The 25958-nt window shown below is 41.3% G+C and overlaps 1 protein-coding gene across 1 annotated transcript in view; it reads right to left on the bottom strand.

Moving 5' to 3' along the window:
• TRMT44 (tRNA methyltransferase 44 homolog) overlaps positions 1 to 25833 on the bottom strand; it is a 30413-nt gene extending 4580 nt beyond the window's left edge. The window contains exons 1-10 of the mRNA XM_065405068.1: positions 25506 to 25833; positions 20899 to 21016; positions 18401 to 18620; positions 15561 to 15629; positions 9244 to 9351; positions 7437 to 7508; positions 3642 to 3748; positions 2800 to 2983; positions 1880 to 2285; positions 663 to 779 (exon numbers count right to left, since the gene is read on the bottom strand). Coding sequence (XP_065261140.1) covers positions 663 to 779; positions 1880 to 2285; positions 2800 to 2983; positions 3642 to 3748; positions 7437 to 7508; positions 9244 to 9351; positions 15561 to 15629; positions 18401 to 18620; positions 20899 to 21016; positions 25506 to 25833 — 1729 coding nt within the window. The remainder of the gene's footprint in view (positions 1 to 662; positions 780 to 1879; positions 2286 to 2799; positions 2984 to 3641; positions 3749 to 7436; positions 7509 to 9243; positions 9352 to 15560; positions 15630 to 18400; positions 18621 to 20898; positions 21017 to 25505) is intronic.
• Between the last annotated feature and the right edge of the window lie 125 nt (positions 25834 to 25958).

Below are 25958 nucleotides of genomic sequence, written 5' to 3'. Positions count from 1 at the left end.
GCCACAAAAATCCTACAATGACAGCAGCAAAAATAAAACCGAAGAAAATCAACAGAACAGTAAAAAAAAATTATTTTGTTGTTAGCTTCCTATTCTGCCAGGCTATTGCAGCCTGTATAAATCTGTCAAGCCTCACATAATTAGAGGCTCAAGTCTAGACCAGTTGTCTTTTGTGTTGGCATTTTTCTCTGTAGTGCTTGTTAAGTCCAGACTAAGTCTTAATGAGATGCTCCAGAAGACTTTCTTAATCTTCACTTGACTTCCTTCAACACTGTCACCACTGTGTGTGGGGGGGATGGCGGGGAAGGGAGTTTTCTCCAATCTAGTCCAAGTGTGGCATCCTGCTGACAATTCCTGCTACAGTAACAGGTGAATAAGGGGGAAAAGGTCTGTATAGGGAAGCATGCCAGATGCACAGCTCATCCACTACCAGCTGACTGATTAGCAAGGCATCAATCTCATTCTGCCCTACCCGTCAAAGGAAAGATCTACAAATGACGTTTTAGGAAATACAATAGGAGTAAATATAAGGAAAATTCTGCTCATCAAGGAAGTGTACTCAGTATTTTGAAGATCTAATCCAGTAATCTTTCAATTAGATGTAAGTCAAGTCAGAAAAATATAAACAAGAGATGATCAATGAAAATCTCTCTATTCTTTACCTTCAAACACCTGATGATTGTTCCGGAGCAATGTCTGGAGGCCTCCATATTCATTCTTTAATCTCTTTAAAGTCTCTTTGTCTAAATGTTCTGCTACTTCCCTCAAGGAAAGACTTTCTGCAGCGAACAATAATATAGACATTAAAAAAGGAATGTCAGCTCACCAGACCAGCATAATTGCAAGCAGAATCTACATACTGAAGCATGGTATCTCAGCATTGCAGTTAGAGGAAGCTACAGGATATTTTTGGAGTTCTTTTGTATGGTTTCTCTCCAGAGTAGCAGAAATGTTTTGCTGGTTGATCCATTATAACCACCAGGGTCTTTTCAGCAGTATACCACCTAGCCAGCCAGTTAAGTCCCCCTTTTGTAATTGTGCATTTGATTTTTCCTTCTTAAGTGTAGTACTGTATTGAATTGCATCTTGTTGATTTCAGACCAATTCTCCAATGTGTCAAGGTGGTTTTGAATTCTAATCCTGTCATCCCAAGGGCTAACCCCTCCCACCTTGGTTTCATCCACAAATTTTATAAGCACTCTCCCCAGTATTCAAGTCATTAATGAAAATATTGAATAGTACCAGACCCAGGACAAACCCTGCGGGACCCCACTAGATACATTTCCCCCAGTTTGACAGTGAACCATTGATAATTAGTCTTTGAGTAGAGTCTTTCAACCACTTTTGCACCCACTTTATAGTAATTTAATCTCAACCACATTTCCCTAGTTTGTGTATGAGAATGTCATGCGGAACTGTTTAAAAAAAAAAAACTTACTAAAATCAAGAAATAGATATAAGCATTTGCAGACAGGCTTTCAAAAAGTAGCCTGAAAATTGTCAACAATGAAATGTAAATTGAGTTAATTTTTTAAAAGTAAAAATATAGACTATCACCCAGTATTTAAATGTGAAAAAAAGAATCTAGCAAATGATAAAAGAATAGAGTATGAATAGATATTATAAAAATCGAAATGGTATGGCATCTAAGGAGGTTAGCAGAGAAATTTTTGCAAATGACTTTGCAACTAATTAAGATTAGTGTACCAATTACAGGGATTATGGCAGTAAAGAGTTTCCTAAGAATATTCTGTATATTTGCCATAGGAAATAGCATTACAGTACTTTTCATGGTATGTACTGGCAGTGGCAAAACTATAAATTTTAATAGCAAGCATTATTGTATGAAATGTACATTACATGTTAAGAACAATCTTACGTCCTTTATTCCAGGTGTTCAAATGTACGTCAAGTGTATGTTCCCATGGTTTCTCTTGGGTTGCATTTAACAGTAAACTTGCCACGGTCAAAACCACAACATCTACAAAATCCCGAGGGAGAGCAGCACAGTTCCTGACTTGTTCTACTTTTTCTCTGGGTTGAAATCCAGACCACCAGACCCTGTCACCATCTGTCTTTGTCTCATTTGCAGCACACTCCAACTCTACTGCTTGGTCAACGACACAGTTTACAACACGGTGGCTGTCACACTGATTAGATCCAACTGTTTTGTCTGATGTGACCCCAGTGCAGGACTGACGGTTGTTAATATACTGTGTTCTCTGTTTATCGATTCGATCCTCTTGCAGAGGTGGATATGTTCTGGACTTCCCAATGAGGCATACCTATATTAGCAAAAATAAATAAAATTACTATTTATTCTGCACCAAAGGTGTTCATGATGCTTTACAGCATCTTTACAGTCCCTACCCAAAAGACTATTTGCAGGATCAGGACTAAAAATGGGTCCCTACTTTAAGGCTCTTACAATGTGAATTTTATGGGATGCAGCAAGGGACAAACAACCTAAATGCTATGGGACAAACAAAGGCAGTAGGAGACTATATGGGAAAAGCAGATATACAATAAGATTTTCATTCCACGAATATGAGTATGATTATGTAGCACTATAAAATGATACAGCCCCTTTTGCTTCCTTTAGGCCCCTTTTTGTGACGCTAAGTGGGACGTGACAGACCATGCAGGAGACAGATGAATGATTTTAGCCTTTGTATGGAAAATATTGTCTGCAATTATGTACTAATCTGTTGTGGCCTGCCTCTCCAATACAAGCATAATGAACAAACATACATGTGTTATAAATAGCTGGCAGCATTTTAAAATGTCATTAGAAATTACCCTTTTTGTTGAGGGAATTCTAAGGCAATCTTCTTCCACACTGAAGCCACATTCCAATCCTACTTCTGTAACAAAATCAAGATATTCTCTGTACTGTGTCTTCTGGCTTTGCCTTCGGTTATATTTTCCATGGAAATCAAAGAAGCAACAAGGCAGTACAAAGTAGCAACAAGAATAGGAAGACCTGCAAGAAGGATTATTGTTTACTGAATAATAGTTATAGAAAGCTAATTTTATTAAGTGGCTGTATGAAACAGTCAATACCGCTTCAGATACAAGCAATAAACATCATTTTAATGGAGTGACAGAGCTTCTAGGTCAAGCGGTATAAATATGTTCTTCCTTCAGTGCTCCTCTGAGTGAAATAGTCACTGGTTATTTTGAGTGTTTGCTCTAGAGATTTATCATCCCAGTTTAATTTAATACCAAAGGACCAAGGCAGGACCAGGGCTTGCAAACTCTTGCTGCTGGATGTAGTGAGTGGGACAGTTCAAGGAAAGTAAGCACTAGACTTGATAGTAAGTGCTTGCAGGATTAGGACTTAAATCTAAGAATAAAATCTAGTTAGATTTCTTGTGCCACAAAAACTGGAGAGATGCTATGTTATTGCAGCTTTCTGTGATGGAGAAATGACACTGAAACCCTATTCTCAGGCTTCCTAATGGGTTATCTACAGAGATAAGTGTTTTGTGAGTAGCAATCGCTCTGTTAAACACCAATCCCACCCAGTCCTGCAATGAGATCACAGACCACCACATCGTTTTATGAAGACTGGAAGCAAAAGTATACAGTTCTCCCAGTGCATGCATATAATAGAGATTAGCAGAAACTTTTTTCCATACCTAGCTGCAATTACAGGTATCCATGGCGTTAGCTCATCTGAATGGTTTCCTATTAGCCAGTCAACATTTGGAAAGAGATAACTGTCATCTGGTCTGATTGCACATTCCTTAAAAAAATAAAATACATTTCGTTCCCAAATTTTTTAGAATTATTGTATTTGACACATTGACACAGTGAGAGCAGCAGTATAAACCCTAAAATAGATTTGAGGGGAACAGCAACAGCGAATGTGAACTGCCAACGTTTTTCTGATCTGAACCAAAAGCAAATACTTTTGCCATGCAATGATGTCTTATTGGTGCAAAGCATAAATAAGGCAATAGTAGAAACACATAAAACAAGTCAGACGTAAAGCTAGACAGAGAGGAGACTATAACAACAACAAAAACATGCATAAACAGAAATATAAAATTATATACATTTGATTGTATCCCTCTCCCACCACTCTTCTTGTGCCACTTGTCCTCTTAGACCACAATCTTGCAATCTGCTTGGGCAGACTCCTGTGTCCACAGAGAGCCCCAGTGACTTCAATTTGCAGGATCCAGGCCTTAGATCAGCATGTGTGTGATTCATCAGAATTCAGCTTCTCTAGTCTGCTTCCTCTCCCCAGGTCCACCTCAAATGAAATCCCATTTTTCCCCTCTACACCCCTTCTGCTCCTCTCTTCCCCCATGGCTACTCACCCTGATGTCATCTGTGTACACCCTCTCACACCTCTACACAACCACTATTCTTTTCCCCTTCAACTTATCACGGAGCTGCCCCCTGGCACACACTAAGTCAGGGGTTGCCAGGATGTGCGTGGGAGCTGGGGACAAGGATTTTGAGGAGGGGGAGAGGAGAGCTTTAATTAGGGAGAGTTGGGCTGTGTGGGCACTCAGCATGTCTGCACTGAGGCATCAGCACCTGACACCTTTCTTCCATGCTACTGCCATTGAGAATGTGCAATAACTAATGTTGGAGACACTCCATAAGGTATCCTGAACAAGAGCAGGAACTGCTATTGGTTTAATTTAAAAATTCAAGAGTGGCCAATACCCAAGATGCTGTCAGCACATGTGTGAGAGAGAAAATTGGAGTTTGTGGCTATTTCACGAGAGGAATCCAAAGACCAGGGAGGAAGAGAGCTACATTTTAAAAAGGAGGCATTTTTAAAAATGTTTCTTCATAAAAGTTAGTAGATTTTTTCTCAAAATTTCCATGGAAAAATTAACAGTCCTCTGAAGAGTTACTGGGCCAGAGATGGAAACTGAACACAGGATTTTAATACGTCTTTAAATGAAAATCTCTATACAACCTTAACTCTGGAGTCACTATCAATGCCTTCATTTTACATACAGCGTGCATGCATGTATTTACACACAGTACAGACACACATGCTGCATACACACACACGTTCCTGAAAATGCGCCATGTAAGCTCATCCAAATATACTAAACCAAAATGTTTGGTAAATGCCTTTATGTTCTGATAAACAAATTACCACCCACACTCTATTTTAATTTTGATTGTTCATTTTTGAAACGGTCTGGATTAGCAGTGCTGTATTCTGCATTTAAATAATTATCCATAATCAGATTTGTATTCATCACGTCTGACAGCAGATTGGTGCTGCGATACTCCACCTGTCACATGCATGAATAATTTTAGTATTGGCACTGCATGCCACAGATTGCAATACTCATACTACAAGTTGTGCTTTCAAAAAAATCAAGCTAAATTAAATAACCTCTGAGGGTAACACAAAGGTGCTATGAACAGGTGGTTTCTTCTTTTACAAACCCTGTAATTTAAAATTCCCTTAGCCACAAATGCATGTGATGAAATAAGGTTTCGCAATCTTCTCCACCACCAAACAGCTTTTATAAGGCATTTATTTCAAATGTTTATATATAATTCCCATAGCTGATGTTCATATTTGTAACCGTTTTATGTTCATTTAACCAAGACTGTAACATAATTACTTGCACATTTAAAAAAAAAACCTACAAGGCTAATCAAAATTAAAGGGCAAAAGGAAAAGATACTTTTCCTTCTTGTCCCTTCACTATACAATTAAGGGTCCAATGCTGCAAAGCACTGTGTTGAGTGCTCTCAGCTCCTAAAAACGCTCATGAGAGTTCAGGGTGCTCAGCACTGCACAAGATGGTGCCCTTGTGGCTTGATCCTGAGCCCAAAAAAGTGAATGGGAAAAACTTCCAATGACTTCCATGGGGCAGGGCCTAAATGAATTAATATGTAACAGGAGAGAATAGAACATGACTAATTAGTTCAGAAGTGACTAGATGTAGTATATGGGAGTTGAAATAGTACATTGTCTTGTGCTCTAGACTTTTACTTCCCAAACCCTTGGCTTAAATTCTGGCTCTGGACTGCATGGTCTGATAGTCACATTCAGTCTCTATTTGTCCACACTTGAGAGCCACTAAACAGTTCGATACAACTGGCGGTCTCTGTACTCGAGGATGGGGACTGGAAAAGCAGGGATGATGCATGCCAGCACTGAAGTGAATTAGCACTTTGATCTTCAATGACTTGTATAAACTCTGCTGGCCTGATTGAAGCCAATATCAACCCTTGGCATTGAAATTCCTGTTTTTTTAAACTGTGTGGGGAAAAGTTATACTGAACTATTGACATATGTTAATTAACAGCCTCAACTAGAACACGACTATATAGGGAGGTTTTTGGTTGTTTTTTTTTTTAAGCAGCTGAATCTGGGGAAACCTTAGGCCTTGGCTACACTGGCGCTGTACAGCGCTGCAACTTGCTGCGCTCAGGGGTGTGAAAACGCACCCCCCTGAGCGCAGCGAGTGCAGCGCTGTAAAGCGCCAGTGTAATCAGCGCTTGCAGCGCTGCACGCTCCCTCGCAGCGCTGCACGCTCCCTCGCAGCGCTGCAAGCTATTCCCCTCGGAGAGGTGGAGTACTTGCAGCGCTGGCGGCGCGACTACACTTGCGCTTCACAGCGCTGCCGCGGCATCGCTGTTAATCCCCAAGTGTAGCCAAGGCCTTAGAGATCTTTTGAGAGAGTGGAAACAGGGAAAGTCAATTTCAGGAGTTTAGTGAAAAGAAAACAAGGAAACTTAGGAACAAGGCAACTATCAATCAATGTGAAGATTTGATACACAGAGGACTATGCACAGTTGGATTGAAAGTGAATGTTCCTGTGTTCTAGTTGTTTCTGTTCTCATAAAAATGCTAATGTGGAATTTGAAAGATAATCCATCTTTCAGACCCATTTTCCTGTCCAGTTTGCTGCAGGCTATTATTGTGATGGCTTATTACAAAATAAGCATAGCAGATGATTGTTCCTTTTAAGACTGAACAATAATGCTGCTCCAAAATGGCACACAGCACTGCAAGAGGATTGTGGCTGGAATCATTTCCAGAGTGATTCTATTATGAACGTCTCAAGAATAAGCCAAAAGCTTTTGAACTTCGATTTCCTTGAGGATAGCACTATGTGGTGTTGCTGCGCCACCACTATATAAGCTCTGATCTTTCAAGATCAAAGATTGTATTTATTTTGTGTGTGTGGTGGGGAAGTTACCTATGCTGGTTCTTATAACTGACCAGTGCGGGGAAATTGAGCATATGCATGGATACAATATGAAACAGCCATCCTAACCCCAAACTTCCTTGCCAACAACCTACAAACCTGACTATGTTGAACCATCACACTGCAGCTGACAGAACAGTACTCGTATATTCATGCTAAATTAAATAATTTGAAGCAATGAATGATGAATAAATAAAAATAAAGTTACTGTAGGTCGGATTTTTACAATACCTCTAAATGTGTTTGTGGTCCATACATGTCCCATATTTTTCTTCTTCTGACATCAATTCCCCTACCTGGGTACTGAAATATTTGGATTAATAATTGGTTAAAAAATAAAACATAATATCTTGTATTTATAAGTCTTTTATCCCAAAACTTCATACACCCTTGCCAAATCAAGATACAAACTAAATACAGGGATAACTTGATCCACACTGACATGCAGCCACCTCTGTGAAACACAGCAGCACTGCGCAACAGATGGGGTTAGAACCGGAATATCATGTCAAATGGAAAGAGCAGGGGAAACGTAGGTAGTCTGAATATAATTACCCAATTTGGAACTGGACCTGGACATGATGGTTGATGCCTGTTTGGGAAATGCCCTGGTTCTCTGTCTGAGCATAAATAGTCAGAATCTTGGATAGCCATCTCATCTCTGACTCATCCATTGAATCATTCCCAAACACCACTTCCTACAGCACAAAACTGTTCCTTTGCCATCCAAGTACTGACTCTGACCAAACTTGTTTAGCATGTATCTGACAGGATCTCACCATGAGGTGCTATGGCTGCATGCTAAGCTAAGAAACAAGGAATAAATTACCAACTTGACTTTCAGTTTGAGAGTCCCATGTTACACCTGATCAATGAAATAAACATTTCCATGACATTTAAAAACATTTTTCATGAAATGCCTAACGTCCTATAAATATTTTTTTTTAATAACCATTAACTTCCTTTTCAAATATTTCTTAAAAACGATGAAGAAAATGTGCTGAGATGAAACAGCCAGACACTGAAATTCATGGGATTTTGTTGTATCACATAGAACTCTTCTTTAAAATTTTTGTTTGCATCAAACATTTCTGATAAAAATCAGCCTCGAGGACCTACACTTTGTTATGCTCCATGCACACAAGCACCATGTACTGGCAGTCTTTTTCACAATTACATGACCATTTGTCGTGATACGGAAAAATATCTTGTAGCTTTGCGGAATTGGAGGACTTTGGCTTCAATACTAACTTCCCTTCCTCTGAGATACAAATTACGGTAGCAAAATTAAATCCAGAGCATAGGTTCTCTGGCTCATTTAATCTTCTGACTACCAGTAAATGTCAGCTGTTATGTACTTCCTTCTGGGTTAAATGGCAGAGTAACAAGGCCAGCTGCCAAGGAAATCAGCTTAATCACTACTGTTAAGGGATAAATCCTGCAGTGAACCAGGGCTAGTTAGTTTTCTTTCCAAGGATCAAGTTGGTGTGGAGAGCTGTCACTCCAGAAGTGTTCCCCATGAATCCAAAAAGGCAGTACAGGCAACAACTAAACCCACAAACTGTGCCATATAAAGTACAGTCTCCGATACATTTAGTACACACTATATTACCTAGTTTCCTTTTTTGATGCAGTCAAACGAACTCCATTTTAAAGCCCCGGCCAACTGTGGCTTTGATGATTAACAGATTACAAAAAAGATTTCATTTCAGGACCCTGACGTTTTTGTTGATTTTAAGTTATTTCCCATCTTTCTATACCCATAGCAGGGTTAGGCTGCATAATTACATTTTTTTTTTTTCTTTTCCTCTACATTAGACTTGAGCAGGAAACAAGTTCAATTAACGGAGAACCACTTATACTAACAAAAAGCTTCTAATCAGTTCTTTTTTTCCCCCCTGATAATTTCAGAGATTCAAAACCTTGCTTTAGTGACATTAATGAAGTGCATTCCAGCAATCAAACATGCCAGATAAAGGAAAAGAGAATCAGAATAATAAACACCTCCACTTTTGTTTGAAAAAATGATTATTTTTACCCCTTCATTGCTCAGAATATGAACCAGCAGACCATTTCCGCATCCTAGGTCGACAAAAGACTGTTTCTTAGACAACCCTTTTTCTGCTCTCTCTTCTTCCCAAAGGATCTAAGCAAAGACAAAAATTAAAACAAGTTTTAATCTCTCAGAGCATTTTCTCAATGACTAAAGTATTTGTGGCCCATTCCTGCAACTCTTATTCACATGAGTAGAGATATGGACTTCAATGGATCTTCTCCTGTGAGTAAGGACTACTCACATGAATAAGGGTTTGCAAGTGGGAGCGCATAATACATTTTCAAGAAAAAAGTTTAAATGAGAGGTTGCATAAGCTAACAATAAAAGTTAATGCCCAGGTGCACTGATGGAGAGGAAGAATGGTTTTAAGTGATTAAGGCACTAGCGCTAGGAGATCTGGGTTTAATGCCCTGCTCTTCCACTGACTTCCTGTGTAACGCTGGACAAGTCACTTAGTGCTTCAGTTCCCCATCTGTAAAACGTGGCTACCTCACAGGGCTGTTGTGAGCATAAATACATTAAAGAGCATGAGGCACTGAGATACTATGGCAAGGGGGCCCATGTAAATACTTTAGACAGAAATAACACAATTGTGGGATCACACAACAGGTGATCAAAAATCTTGATTTGTGCCACATAAATCAACAAAAATGGCCATCTTCCAACCCCTCAGCTAGTGCATCTACCATTTTGCCTCCCTTTTCCACAAGGGTATTTTTTGTGTCTTTCCTGATGCCCTTTAAAGCACGCAATGGGAAGTAGTGAAAGTAGATCATTTGTGAGTCAGAAGCAATCTGCCCTACTGATCAATTTTCCTCACAGATGGGGGGCAAAAAAGTCTGAATGATAGTACTGTATTACTACTTAGACCTTACTTTATTGCTTTTACCCATAGATTTCTAAGATGCTACCTTTCATGAGTGTGGAGACTGAGGTACAAGCAGGCAAAGTAACTTGGTCACAGTCACACAGCAGTCCAGTGGCAGTGCTGGGGGTAGAATCCAATGATTCCCAAATGGTGCCTTACCCACTGGGCCATGCTGCCTTCAATGGAGGACTGCCTTGACAGGGGAATTCTGTGCATCTTCTATGTTGTGTAGTTGAAGAGAGTGGCTACCATGAGGCACTTACAAGCCCTATGCTAATGGAGTGAAGCTCCTGCACAGCTTAGGAGAGAGAATGAGAAACCTCTTCTCCTCTACCTACTTTCCTTAACATAAACCACACTTTGACTTGTTCTGTCCCCTCATGCAACCGCACACCTCTGCCAACCGTGCAGTCTGCTGGGCAGCTCCTAAGCCTCACAGAAGTGGAATCCTTCTGCCACAATGCAAATAAATCATATGCACTGATTGTATATTATTTTCATACAGTGGGGACACTGCTAGAATTATTTAATAACGCTAAATGAAAGATGTCAAACGAGTTCCTAGTTTACTAGCGTTGCTGCAGGATACTGAGTTTGCTGCAGCACTCAGTGCAGCTCAGCCACATAAATCAGAGCTGGCCTTGTCACATAACATAGGTCTTTATTCGCCATATAGCACACGGGATCTTGCTTAGAAAGCACTTTTCATTGGATGATCTCAGAGCAATTAATTTATAAACATAAATGACTTATTGTCTAATGCCTTAAGGATAAAGGTTTCTTTTTGGGCCAATGTAGTAATGACACGTCCTGCCCTGATTAGCTTAACTACCTAAATGAGATATAACAGGGCTAGGGATGACAAAAGTGGCTCAAGGAGGACAAGGATTACAAGAGTGACAGATCAGGAGAGTGAAGCAAGTGGTGAAGGAGGAGAGCAAGGTCATGTGGCAAACAAGGGTTAGGGAGGCTCTTCCAGTCGGGGGGGGGGGGGGGGGGGGGGAAATAGCAGAACAAAGGCATAAAGATTCTCGTGGGAGAAAGAGAGAAAGGTCATGATCCTGCAAAGCACCTAGTACTTCCTATGAAGTTCTGAGCACCCTTCATATTCACATCTAAGCCAACAGAAGTTGAGAGTTCTCAGCACCACCCAGGATTGGACCTCAAGGAACCATTAACATGAGATATGCCTATACTTTGCAAGCTTAAGTAGGAGCTGAGTGGTTAAAGCAGGAGAGTAGCAATAGGTAAGTATTAATACCCGTTTTACAGGTGAGCACACAGAGAATCAGTGGCAGAGCTGGAAACTACGATCCTAGACTCTGCATAATACATTGGCTTTGTGCATCTGCATGTGATGCCGCTCTTTACTTGATGGACAACAGAATGCGACCTACTACTAGTGACAGCTACGGGATAACTCTTTTAGCTCAAGTGAAAGAGGCCTGAGTTGATTGAGTCAAAGGATCATGATTCTAGTCCCAGCTGCACCGGCAATTCTTCTGATAATTGTTTGTTGCCTGCCGGACATGGATTTTGTTATAGGCGCCTATTCTATGACTAAGTACCAGATAGACTGTCTCTCATAATCAGATGTTACAACAGGCACAATCAACTGAGTAGGATTGTTTATGCTTAGAAGAAACAAAAATATCAGGAACCCTTTGAACATAGAATTGATGTCTGTGCCTTTGATTGTTGCTAAATTGTTAGTTTCATGGATATTCACTTCATTCCCTCCCACAAGTTGTGATTTTGGTGCATTCCATCAAAATACCAGCTTGTGTTTACATTTTCCACTTTACAGATCACGATATTAAGCATGTTGGCACTGCAGCACAGTTCCTGTGAGGTGCCAATCATCTCCTACACAGATCTAGCCCCTCCCATGTGCATCAATCCATTTCATAACACATACCAAATGTGCATAGAGAGCATGTCAACTCAATGTGACCCCAGAGCAAAAAGAAGTTCTATGGGTTTCCCTTCAGTTTGGTTGCCAGTGGAAGACAAAGTCCATGAGAAGAGATAAAGGTTGACAATATCCTTTTAAAAACATCTCTTTAACCTATTTACAAATGGCTCAGTAGTGTACACCATAATTCTAATATTTTAAAATTCTGCAAGGATGGATAGAAATATTGCTTAATAATAAGTTAATGAGTAGCGGTGACATTCTGTATCCTTTTGTTCACCCCTTTTACAAGACTATGATAAATTTTGTACAAAGTATGCTTTGCGAGGTATCATTTGAAAACTCATAATTTGCTGATCATTATTGTCCCAGTAAAATATTTGTGGCAACACTGTCTGTAAAGTTATAAGATTCTACTGTATGACATTACTGAGATATGTTCCAAGTTTAGAAAAGCAGGCACAAACCAGTTCCTCGGAAACAAAAGGGAAACCGACAACTCACCCAGGTGTCAACAAAATGGACTATCAATCATCTGGTTATGTGGGCATTCTTTGGCAGGAAAAAGGGCATGAGTGAGAAATTTACATGTTGCAAAGGAACAGCTGAAGGTTCCATCCTAGATTTTGTGTCCTGACCCTCAGCTGGAAGTGATTTTCAAAGGGAAAAGAGAACTGTAAGAAAGGGGAATAGATGCCCCAAAATTATTCCTCCCTCTCTCTCTATCCACAGCAGTCACAATACCTGAAGAAAAGAAACATCTCTGAACTGGGGAAGGGGTCCTGGGTGAAAGGATTCCAGCCAGCAAGACTGCTAAAGTATGTGCTGAGAGAGACCTTTTGCTTTGTATTCACTTAGCTTGTTAAGTTAGGTATTATTGCATTTCACCTTATTTCTTTGTAACCAATTCTGACTTTTATGCCCCATTACCTGTAATCATTTAAAATCTTTCTTTCTGTAGTTAATAAACTTGTTTCATTGTTTTATCCATACCAGTGTATTTGAACTGAAATGTTTGGGAGACTCCATTTGAGATAACAAGATTTGTGAATATCATTTTCTATTAATAAAATGATGGACTTTCTATGAGCTTATATTGTCCAGAAGGAAAGATCTGGGCAGTATAACATGCACATTTCTGGGGACAAGTTTGGGACTAGGAATTCGCTGGTGTTGCTCTGCAGTATAATTCAGGAGTGGCTGGCTATAGCCACTATACAGCTGGGAATAATTTACATGCTGGAAGCTGTCTGTGAGCAGACCAGGAGTGGTTGCTCTCACAGCAAACCAGTGTAAAAGGCACCCCAGGTTGGAGAATTGAGGGGACACAACTGTTCGACAGTCCAAATTGTACCCTGGGTAATGTCACAGTAGCTTTTGTAACCAATAACTGAATCATTTTAACAATTGTTATTAAAAGAATTACTGCCACTTCATAGGACATACATTATTTCAAGGAACACAATAGGTTAAACTTACAGCCATTGTCACAAAGTACATTTAAAAACAAAAACAACAAATTCTTAGACAATATTCCGCAAGATGTGATGATCTTACCCCTAAAGAATGTGACTGTATTCCCCTAATATTGGTATCCATCTACAAATGTTATCTATGAAAATAAAATTGTAAGCAATAGTATTGCATTATAAAGCACTGTCCATATGGGAGTATCTTCACTAATATTTTATTTTACAGATGAAGAAGTTGAATCACAGAGGTTATGATTGAGATTTTCAGAGCAGTGTAGGGCATTTAGACTTCCTCAGAAAATGTTAAAAATGCCTCAGTGTCTTAGGAGCCTAAATAATTAAGGACAGATTTTCAAAGGTATTTAGGCGCTTAAAGATCCAGATAAATCCACGTAGGCACCAATTTGCATTTTTAGATGCCTAAATACCTTTGAAAATGTGGCCCTGAATTTCTTTTTCTTATACTGGCACTAGAAAAGGTTCAGAGAAGGGCAACTAAAATGATTAGGGGTTTGGAACGGGTCCCATATGAGGAGAGATTAAAGAGGCTGGGACTTTTCAGCTTGGAAAAGAGGAGACTAAGGGGGGATATGATAGAGGTATATAAAATCATTACTGGTGTGGAGAAAGTAAATTTGGAAGTGTTGTTTTTTCCTTGTCATAACACAAGAACTAGGGGTCACCATATGAAATGAATAGGCAGCAGGTTTAAAACAAATGGAAGTATTTCTTCACACAACCTGTGGAACTCTTTAGCCGTTTCATACCCCTAATAATTTTTGTTGCCTTTTTCTGAACCTTTTCCAATTCCAATATATATATTTTTTGAGATGGGGCGACCACATCTGCATGCAGGATTCAAGATGTGGGCATACCATGGATTTATATAGAGGCAATATGATATTTTCTGTCTTATTATCTATTCCTTTCTTAACGATTCCCAACATTCTGTTTGCTTTTTTGACTGCCACTGCACATTGAGTGGATATTTTCAGAGAACTATCCACAATGACTCCAAGATCTCTTTTTGAGTGGTAACAGCTAATTTAGACCATCATTTTATATGTATAGGTAGGATTATGTTTTCCAATGTGCATTACTTTGCATTTATCAACGTTGAATTTCATCTGGCATTTTGTTGCCCAGTTGCCCAGTTTTGAGAGATCCTTTTATAGCTCTTCGCAGTCTGCCTGGGACTTAACTATCTTGAGTAGTTTTGTATCATATCATCTGCAAATTCTGCCACCTCACTGTTTACCTCCTTTTCCAGATCATTTATGAATATGTTGAATAGGATGGTCCCAGTACAGACCCCTGGGGGACATGACTATTTACCTCTCCATTCTGAAAACTGACCATTTATTCCTACCGTTTGATTCCTATCTTTTAACCAGTTACCAATCCAGGAGAGGACCTTCCCTCTTATCCCATGACAGCTTACTTTGCTTAAGAGATTTTGGTGAGGGACCTTGTTAAAAGCTTTCTGAAAATCTCAGTACACTATATCCACTGGATCCCCCTTGTCCACATGCTTGTTGACCCCCTCAAAAAAATCTAGTAGATTGGCGAAGCATGATTCCCCTTTACAAAACCATCTTGACTCTTCCCCAACAAATTATGTTCAAGTAGGTGTCTGACAATTTTGTTCTTTACTATAGTTTCAACCAGTTTGCTCGGTACTGACATCAGACTTACCAGCTTGTAATTGCCGGGATCACCTCTGGAGCCATTTTTAAAAACTGGCATCACATTAGCTATCTTCCAGGTACAGAAGCTGATTTAAATGATAGTAGTTCTGCAATTTCACATTTGAGTTCCTTCAGAAGTCTCATCTGGTCCTGGTGACTTATTACTACTATTTAGTTTATCAATTTGTTCCTAAACTTCCTCTAATGACACCTCAATCTGCGACAGTTCCTCAGATTTGTCACCTAAAAAGAATGGCTCAGGTTTGGGAATTTTCCTCACATCCTCAGCCATGAAAACCGATGCAAAGAATTCATTTAGTTTCTCTGCAATGGCCTTAGGCTGAGCAGTCACTTACCAGCAGATAAGTAGCAATGGCAACATCTTCATATACAAATTTTTCAGGATCTGTTACTTCAGGCCACACCTTCAGATAAACAGAGGTAAAATTACCAATTGCTTTGTCATTTTAACCGCATCTCTTTAAAGAACATGCTCAACTAGATAGGTTAAAGATGGGGTGACTATCAAAGCCAATCTCTGAACATTATGGAATTCTAACCTTCCCATTAATTGAAGAAAAAAAAAAAATCTTACTCCATGATAAGGAATATGAGACTGCATACATTTTTGTGAGTCACACAATAAACTAACTGGTGTACGCACACTAGGACAGAGAACATCTGCAGTCATTCAGTCAAGGTAAGTTTTGGGACCAGTTATGGTTCCATATGTGCAAATCACACTGAACAACGCCCACCACATGTTCTCTAATACATTGCAGGTGCACCGGTCTGCTTACTATGTCTCAGGGAAATTCACATCCATTGGTATGGCTATGTCTCACATTGGAAAGATTATTATTTGTATTACAGCAGTGCCTATCAATGTTCCCTCTAATTTTTTACATCCAGGTGCAGAATTAATTTTGTTAGGTGCATCAATATAGAGATGATTGGTGGCAGGGCTGAGGGGTTCAGAGTGTGGGAGGGGGCTCAGGGTTGGGGTATGGGGAAGTGTGGGCTCTGGCTGTGGGGCCGGGGATGAAGGGTCTGGGGTGCAGAAGGGGGGCTCAGGGCTAGGGCAGAGGGGTGGGGTGAGAACTCTGGCTGGGGGTGCAGGCTCTGGGGTGGGGCCGGGTATGAGGGATTTGGGGTACAGGAGGGGGCTCCGGGCTGGGTTAGAGGGTTGGGGGCTCCAGCTGGGGATGAGGGCTCTAGGGTGGGGCTGGGGATGAGGGATTCAGGGTGCAGGAGAGGGCTCAGGGCTGGGGCAGAGCGTTGGGGTGTGGGAGGGTGAGGGCTCCGGCTGGAGGTGTGGGCTCTGGGGTGGGGCCAGGATGAGGGGTTTGGGGTGCAGGCTGCCCTGGGGCTGTGGCGGGGGGAGAGGACTCCCCCCAGCCCTCTCTTGCTGCAGCAGCCTGGGGCCAGGGGAGAGATGCCTCTCCCTACCTGCACGGCCCTTGATAGCTGCACGGCCTTACAGTAGGCTTAGAGGGATCTTAGGTGTCTATAGGTCACAGCAGGGAATGAACCTAGCATAATGGTATCTTGAAGAGCTTACAATCTAAATAAAAAAGATAGACAAAGGGGAGGAGAAAATAAGTATTATGCCCACTTTACTGATGGGAAACTGAGGCACAGAAAGACTAAGTGATTTGCTTATTGCAAAGCTGTGAACTAAACCCAGATCTCATGAGTCAGAGGCCTTGGCCACAAGACCAGCCCCCCTCTTATTTATACTGATATTTCTTCCATGGGGAAGATAATATCCCGGTAACATTTTTACACTACTTTTTCATAAAAGGATTTGTTTAATCTTTGGCAGTGTAGTGACCAATCCTGGCACTCCGCACCTCACAGAATCAGACTCCGGTGCCTAAAGCCTGATTAAAAGTCTACTGAAGTCAATGGAAAGACTCCCATTGACTTCAATGGGCTTTGGATCAGGCCCTAAGTGAGAAGGGGGAACTAGGTCTGCCCTGTCGATCACCAAAGGAGAGCTACTTGGGGAGCCAGGAAGTAAGGTGAATCACAGCCCTACTGTACCTGTATCCTGATTGCTAGGGCTGCACTAACACCTGTGCAGAACCATGTGAAGGAAGAGAAAGGCTCTGGAAGCAAAGGATTTGGCATAGAACAAAACATATCATTCGAGAGAATGAGATGGGAAATGGGTTGCCATAGGAGGCTCTCTCTGATCCAACAGGTCCCAGTCACAGGTCCGTTTCAGAGCTGTCGGCCAGGGGCAGTGTCCTTCAAGCCCCTGTTAATTCTCACCACGTTGACTTCAAGGGAACCAGTGAGGAACTGGTGATCTAGGATACTGAGATGGCAGTACACAATGTCAAGCCTTCTTGACAACCTATCTAGCACGGTTGGATTGGATGAAGCTCCCTTGGAAGGAGCATGAAGTGGGCAGCTACATATATACTATGCACCCACCACAGCAGAAAGGAAAGTCTTGTTAAAATGCCACCCCCAGATTGAAGGGACAGTTGAGGTGGTTTCCCTTACTCTGGTGGAATTCACCCTCAATACAGATGAAAGGTCCCTGGAGCTCAAAAAATAATTCTTGAAGAGCAAATGCTTGGAAAGCAAACACTCCCACACATATGAATGCACACAGGATTTATCACAGGCTAGGGTGGAAATTTTTAGGAAACCTGATGGTAAAACATCAGCAGCAGAGGCCTAAAGCAAGGCACAGAGGGTAAAACTTTCAAAAGTGCCAAAGTAACTTAAGATCCTAAGTCCCATTTTCCCAAGTCACTTAGAGCCAGGCTGTCAGAGGTATTTAAGCACCTAAGGCAACAATGACTTTCAGTGAGATTTAGACTCCTACGTGCGTAATTCACTTTTGAAAAACTGGACGTAGGCTCCTAAGTCAGTCAGCCTTGCTTTTGAAAATGGCATCGGAAGCACATCAAGGCTCTGCACCTCAGATACTATCGTGCTCGTCATTTTCTCCTAGTTACGAATTACAAGTGCAGATTTCAATTTGACTCCTAACCACCACCAACACTATGAAATAACATTGAACTCTCTTCACATACACAGGGAACTTTAAAATCAAGAACACATTTTAATTTAATGATTTTCAAATAGATTTCTCCTCTTTTAACTAAGACCACAGTCTCACTAGGAAGCAGAAAACACTATGAGAGAATGGGAGTCTAGATTTTATCGCCACACTTACCTTTACCATTTCTTTGTATTTTTTTTTTAGCTCTTGATAAACCCTGCTGTATTTAGCCACAGAAATGAGTGAGAGTGTACTTTTAAACTCACTCTGCTTTTCCTCAGTGGACCATTTAGCCAGTTTGGACAATAGTTCATTTCCAAGCCACGTTCTTTTGGGGTATACTATTCCATCTGCAACCCAGTTTTCTGGAGATGAAGTTAAAATAGACACAGACCTTTAAAAATATAAGAAATATGAATAAATACAGTGTATGTCAATGATTAAACTAAAGGCTCGTTCAAGAGAAAAAAACAGCAGAAGCCACTTTAAACACAAGCTTTATTACATTGATCTTTTGCATACATCATAAGGCAGGATTTTCAAAAGCATTCAGCATTGGCCTAACTGCTCCCATTGTAGTTAGTGGCTCCCAATGCGGAGTGCTTTTGAAAATCCCACTCTGTGTATTGAAGAAAGGAATTGACATACCAGGAAAGTTCAGAAGAATTGATATTTATGGCTTGGCTATCTGGAGACTAGGACACCAATCCTGAAAACACTTAAGTACACACATAACTTTGCTCACTTCAGTTGCCCCATTGGCTTCAACAGGACTATTCATGTGCATCATGTTAATCACATAACTGTTTGTGGGTTGGGGCCTATGCAGGAGATTTGATAGCATTACAAAATTATGTGAAGGGTATAAAGATCCAAGAGGAAAATGAGATATTCAGGGAGGTCCAAGGGATAGAACAAGAAACAGCTAGGTAATACATGAAAACAACAGAAAACAGAATGAGTAAAAGAGAAAACATCTTAGCAATGAATTCTGTTCAGCAGTAGAAGAATCTCCCAGAAGATGTGATAGAATTCCCATTGTTTAAGGCATTGGTTCCCAAACTGGGGGGCGTGCCCACCTGGGAGGGAGTGAAGAAATTCCAAGGGGGGCGCGAGGCTGCCCGGCCCTTGAGCTCCTGGCCGCGGAAGCTAGCCCCTGGCCCCTCCCCTCCTGTCCCCCCTCCCTCACAGCCACGCAGCTTGCGCCTGCCCACCTCCCAGGCTTTCCAATAAGCCTGTCCTGCCGCTCTGAGTAGCCTGGTAAGGAGGCGGGGAGCGGGGAGGTTGGATAAGGGGCAGGAGGTCCCGGGGGGCAGTCAGGAGACAGGGAGTGGTTGGATGGGGCAGTGGTTCTGGGGGGGCGGTCAGGAGACAGGGAGCGGGGGGGGGGGGGTTGGATAGCCATGGGAGTCCTGTCAGGGGGTAGGGGTGTGGATAGGGGTTGGGGCAGTCAGGAGACAGGGTGCAGGGGAGGTTGGATAGGGGGTGGGGTTCTGGGGGGAACGGGGGGTCCCGGGAGGGGGCGGTCAGGGAACAAGGAGCAGGGGGGTTGGATAGGGGGTGGGGCTCCAGGGGGTCCCGGGAGGGGGCAGTCAGGGGACAAGGAGCAGGGAGGGTTGGATGATGGTAAAGGAGAGGTGGGGGGCGTGAGGGTTTCTCGAAAATTAAAAAGGGGGCGTGATGCTGAAAAGTTTGGGAACTACTGGTTTAAGGCATTTAAAGCTAAACCAGACATTACACATGGGTGTACTGTATGTAACACTGCAGCATTGGCCGAGGGGTAGACTAGGGACATGACACTGCAAGACGGCTCAGCTCTCTGGCCCTGATCCAGCAAAGCACTTAAACACATGCTTAACTTTAAGCATGTGAGTAGTCAACGGGACTACTCACACATTTAAATGCAAAGTGGCTTTGTGGCATCAGGACTAGAGTGCTCAGCACCTTGCAGGACTGTGCCTTGGGTGATCAATCAGGCATTCTCCAAGTTTAATTTTCATGATTTTAGAATACCATGTCCCAACTTGGAGAAATCTCCAAATTTGACCCTGATACTGCATAAACACAAGTGCTTAACTTTATGCTGAGTAGACTTCAGAAGTGACTCTGTGACCAGATTATAAACATTTTTAAGGAAGTCAGATGGCACGATTCATAATCCTATCCATGCAAAACTGGAACAGGCTTAGTTGTACAGATACAAATTTGGGATTTTTCAATTAACTGAGAAACATTTAATATCTAGCAATTATAAAAAGAAGGCAGAATTGATTAAATGAAAAGGTTACTTTTCTATTACGGCAGGATGAGACCGTGATCCACAGTAAGATTCACTCAATAAGGATCTGAGGGATTGATCCTTCCCCCATTAAAGTCAATGTGAAATTCCCATTGCCTTCAAAGGAGCAGGATCAAGCCCTAACTAAGAAGAATGCACTCAGTTCAGGTCTCTGAGAACAGTGAGCTAACAATTTTAGATCAAGTGAATGGATTCAGGTTGCACATACTGCCATAGGACGATCATATCTTAAATAAGGAGCAGGGGACTCTTTAGAACATAAATCAGGCCCTATATAACACAAATCAAACCATCCAGACACATTATAGAAGAGGATGGTGTCATCTTAGGCTAGTGCAGAGGTTTGCTTCCCCTCTCTCTCCCCAGCACTCACCATTCATCATCTTTAGTGTGTGTAAGTCGAATTTGATAAATGTTGCACTTCTTAATCTGATATTTTCCTTCATCATTTTCCTCCAATGGCAGAAAGGTCACAGTCCCATTAAAGGTATCTGAAAAGATTTGTAAACTGTGGAATATTATTGGCTCAAACTATTATGTTGTTTAGAAACTTGGGTAATTCTAAGCCACGCAAAATAAGAAGCCAGTATTTTGCTGCTTATACCATAGCACAACTTAGAGAAGCAAGCTGTATTTAAATGCAGAGATAGGAACCTAATGCTCCCTAATGCTCAGGAGAGGTGTAGTGTAAGAAACAGCTCTGCCATCTAAAACTGCTGATTCTTTATACAGTTTGCAATACTGTGCATATTATTGCAAGATGTTTTACAGCATTTCTAAGGCCCTGACCCTGCAGAGACTTACATGTGTGCTTAACTCTAAAACATGTTCGTTGATTTCTAAGGGACCATGTGGTGTAATAAATATGTGGCCAGATATCTATTACTGAAAGTCATGTACCACCATAACATTGCTACTCACTGTCTCTTTAAAATTGGAAGCCTGGAAAGTAAATTCCAAATTAACGGAGATACAACTACCCAGGGTGGTACATAGCTGTTGTAATGCAAAAGAGCAGGAAGATACCTATCAACAATTTTGTGAACTAACCTGTTCAAAACTAGAAAAAATACTACTATTATATTTCAACTGTAGTAATATCCAGATCCCCCAATTGGGCTAGGCGCTATACAAACACATAAAGACAAGGCCCTGCCCCAAAGGGAACCCGTTCGATCTCCGAGCTGACCTTGTGCAGGGTGTCAGCTGAAGTTGTGTTTGCAGGACTGTGGAGCAAGGCAAGGGTTAAAGTAAGAGGGAAGGACCAAAATCAGAGAGGAGTACTCTCTCTTCTCCCCAACTTCAGTGAGCAATGCTCCCCCACACTCCCGCTCCCCTCGGTTAGAGCAGTGAGAGCTCTCCCCTCTCATTTCAATCTACCTTTTAGCCTCTGACCTAATGCCCTGATCTTACAAATACTGACATCTGACCAGTTCTATTGGCTCCAATATTCTTATTGAGTACCCACATGAGCAAAAACTTATGTATGTGCCAAGTGTCTGAAGGCATTAAATGGGGTCGGAAGGATAGATATCACATATAATTTTATATATAACTTGTTGTTTGTTTTTTGTGATCATAAAACATTAATGTAAAAGCCAGCTATTCCCATCTTCCCCTCGAATACCATCCCCAACAGCACCAGTCATACATTTCAGGTGCAGGAGCCTTGTTTGGTTTTTGGTAAGTTAGCATTTCTTCTTTCACTCAAAAGATAACTTCCTTCTGACAAAGTGCAGTATGATGGGCTGCTGTATTCTGCATCTGTAGCAATCACAACTGCCTCCTTGTGTTTAACTGCAAGCAGCGATCTTTGGGATTCTTTGCAAGGTAGGTAGTCAAAACCTCACCAGTAAAATGAATCAGCGGCAGCAGCTGTACTTGGGATAGATAAGTACTCAGCTCAGTGTCCAAAAAAAGCTCTGAAAGGCACAATGCAGCACTTGGACACTTAATTACACACACAGCACTGAGGAAGCATAACCGCACAGCTCCCAAACTGTACTTTTTGTGGGCGACGCTGGACAAAACTTTCACACACCATTTTTCCTTGTTAATGCAAGAATGGGAGATGCCAAATAATCTGGCCGTTGATTGAAATCTTGTTAACATATACTGTACAAGGCTAGCTTTAATTAATTTCCCTTTTTTGTAGTCAAATGGCATGTCCTAGTGTTCTTAAACCTCATTCCTTGTGCTTAACACAACCTTCTGAGTACAAGCAGACAGCACACAAATAGCCAGACGACACTTCTGGATGACTTCGGCTAGCAGAAAGCAAGTTCCTTAGTGTTATTTTCTAAATCAAAAGGAAACTGAATAAAATCCAACCACCATCTTACTGGTCCAATGACATTTATAATCTTGATGTCAGTTAGAATACGGTCCCAAAACAGAGTCAATGGAGCTATGCTGACTTACACCAGCTACGGATCGGGCCCTGAAATGCCTGCACCATCTAGCTATCAAGTCTCATTTTCTAAAATGAATCATGTGCATACCATGGTTAACTCCTACAGAACTTAAAACAGTATTTCATTTAAACTTCCTATCAAGGAAAAACAAAGAGGAGGGAAGCAGACCATAAATAGCATGATATAAACTAGTCCTCACATGCTATTGATTTTACCTCCCACATCTTCAATAGATCCATATGGCCTCCTATAAAATAACCCTAAATTGCTTAATATGCTCCATATGGCATTGCTATAAAAGAATTATAACTGCTGTTATTGGTCTACATTGGCATTATTAATTTATAAAAGGTAACCACAAGAGTATCCGGTAGCAAACATTTTGCAGTTTAATTTCTCCAATACCCTTCAGATGGCAGAAATACAAAATAAGTCAATGTTTGTTTGTCCTTTTCTATTTATTTTCATCAAAGCATGCATTCCAACACAACAACACAGTCACAGGGCACCAAATAGGCAGTCAGGGCCTACGCTTACATTCCTTAGGCAATCAAAATTCCCACTGATTTCAACAGCAGTTCTGTGCGAGCAAGGAATGAGGATCAGGAAAAGGGTGTGACTAGTGTGGACACATTTAGATAGCACTGCACTTTTGTACAGCACTGGATTTGGTAAGCATGACCTTAATAAACTTAATCCATCTTTACCCAGTTCCCTGTCTGATGTGAGGCTATATAAGCCCATTCTAACCTGAATGTTCCAAAATCATTTTATTTTTTTGTAACATGTCTACCAAGCTATTCCATATGGGTGGAATCCCCTGGGGGGAGTTTTAAAACAACAGACACAGGGCTGTTAACTAATAAATACACGAGATAAGTGATTTTTCTTTCCATTCTCAAAAAATTATTCAGAAGTACAATACACACTGTAAATGGTTTCAGAAAAGGTATTGAGTCAGAATTCCAAGACATTTGAGTATTTCAAGGTAGCTATCAGTGTTGGTGCCTTAGATCAGTTACTTTACTCGCTTTTGGATTTAGGTTCCTTCCCAAGGACCAGTAATAGAATTCAATCCACACCCTGTATATTTTTTCAATGGGATTCACACAGGTGTAAAGATCCACTCTGAATGGATCCATTGCAGGATTAGAGTCATAAAAAGTAAGATTGTCTGTGAATAGAACATATTACTATACGCATCTGTTCAGGAAAGCTTAAAATTCCATGCCAGGTAGGGTTGCCAATTTTGGTTGGACGTATTTCTGGAGGTTTCATCATATGACAATCTTTAAAGATTAATCTTTAATTCCTGGAGACTCCTGGACAATCCTGGAGGATTGGCAACCCTAAATGCCACGATTATTAAACAACACGGATAGTTTGAAAGAGACAGAGAGACCCAAGTTGCTTTGAAAATCTTACAAGCCACGTCAGATTCTACTGCTGCAGATGTCCTTTTTAAGTTCTGTACTTTCAAAGGGTATTGTCAAGCTTTGTAAATCTACAATTACACCTACACTGCCAGCTGTGTTTTTGTTTGGCCTATTTCTGTAGGAGCTCCAATTAGTCCCCCCCACCATACTTCTACTGTCTTCTTAAAATAGATAAGCATTATTTCAATATCTTCCTTGTTCACAAGAATGGAACAGACAAGCTAAATTTAGCAATAGTATAAAGCATGAGGCTGTGAAGAAATCTAGTAGAAGCTGGAATTTTCTCAGTGCTTCATTTTGGGTGATAACAGGTTTTTCAAGATTAGAAGAGCAGCTGAAAAAATATGGTATTTTATAAGGGTGGATTCTAGTTTGCGGCTGTTGGTGTCCTTTAAAAAAGCACTTGGATCCAATATCATGGTAATAAACATACCAAACTGAATAATAAATATTTAGGGTGGAATTTTCAAAATCTCCTATTGACTTCCATGTGAATTGGGTGCCTGCCTCTGTTAAGTGTTTTTGAAAATCCCATCCTTAGCACTTACATAGTGCTTTACTATACTTCTGTAGGTTGAAGGATGTATTCGTTTGATTCACAAAGGCCTATTGCTGGTCAATATTTTGAAAGTAGTATTTCAATGGAAGATATCGGAGGTATTCTTATTGTAGGTGCTACCTTATCCACTCCCATAAGAATTGTGAGATTATGAGGAAAGATAATTAACATTGGGAAGGCGCACTGGAAAGGAAAAACAGTGTCATTGCAATGAAACTAGGCAACCCCTCAGCCCACTTATCTAAAAGGTTGATGTTCACATTTCAAAGTCAAATTCTCCTACTGCCCTCCCCCCAAAAAGGTAAGTGTCTGAAGTATTTTACTTATATGTTTAAAGACAAAACAGTCAGACACACTCCGCTAGCACCTGTGGGAAATAACTTTCACTACAAAGTACCGGCTACTGCTGACCTTGGTACCATCACAGGAATTTCCAGGGTGACTTAATTCCTTTGCTAACATCCCCTCTTGCTATGGGTCCAGGAGGCAGCTGACATTTGCACATATGAAAGCCCAGCTAGTTTCCACAACTCTGACTCTGTGTTGTCATTCATCCCCTTTGTTAAGTTACCTTTTATGACCATTTCTTTTCTCGGTGCAGTGGAGCAATGGTGAGGGTGACTTTTAGGGAACAGAGTTCTGAGGACCGCATCGAGGCCGAGAGCATCTGTCTCAGGCTGGTTTTCTTTCCCAAGTTCTTTAATGAAGGCTGGCATTTCACAATCCTCCTGAGCAATCATGCCAGAGAAATCACTCCAGAGAGCTTCCAGCATTGTGGGGTGAGGGATAGCTCCATCCCCAGCAGTCACTTGCCTCTCCTCCTCCCTGCCCTGCCCCCAGTCCCCAGCTATTCCCCTCCCCTCTTCTGCCCTTGTCCCCTTCCCCCCATCCCCAGTCATCCCCCTCCCCTCCTCTGCCGCTGTCCTCTCCCCAGTCATCCCCCTCCCCTCCTCTGCCCCTGTCCCCCTCTCTCCATTCCCATCCCCTCTCCTCCCCTCCTCTGCCCCTGTCCCCTTCCCCCCAT

Source organism: Emys orbicularis, chromosome 5 (genome assembly GCF_028017835.1).
Source record: "Emys orbicularis isolate rEmyOrb1 chromosome 5, rEmyOrb1.hap1, whole genome shotgun sequence".
Lineage (NCBI taxonomy): Eukaryota > Metazoa > Chordata > Testudines > Emydidae > Emys > Emys orbicularis.
The sequence above is the reverse complement of the archived record's forward strand: the minus strand, read 5'-3'. Positions and strand labels throughout refer to the sequence as shown.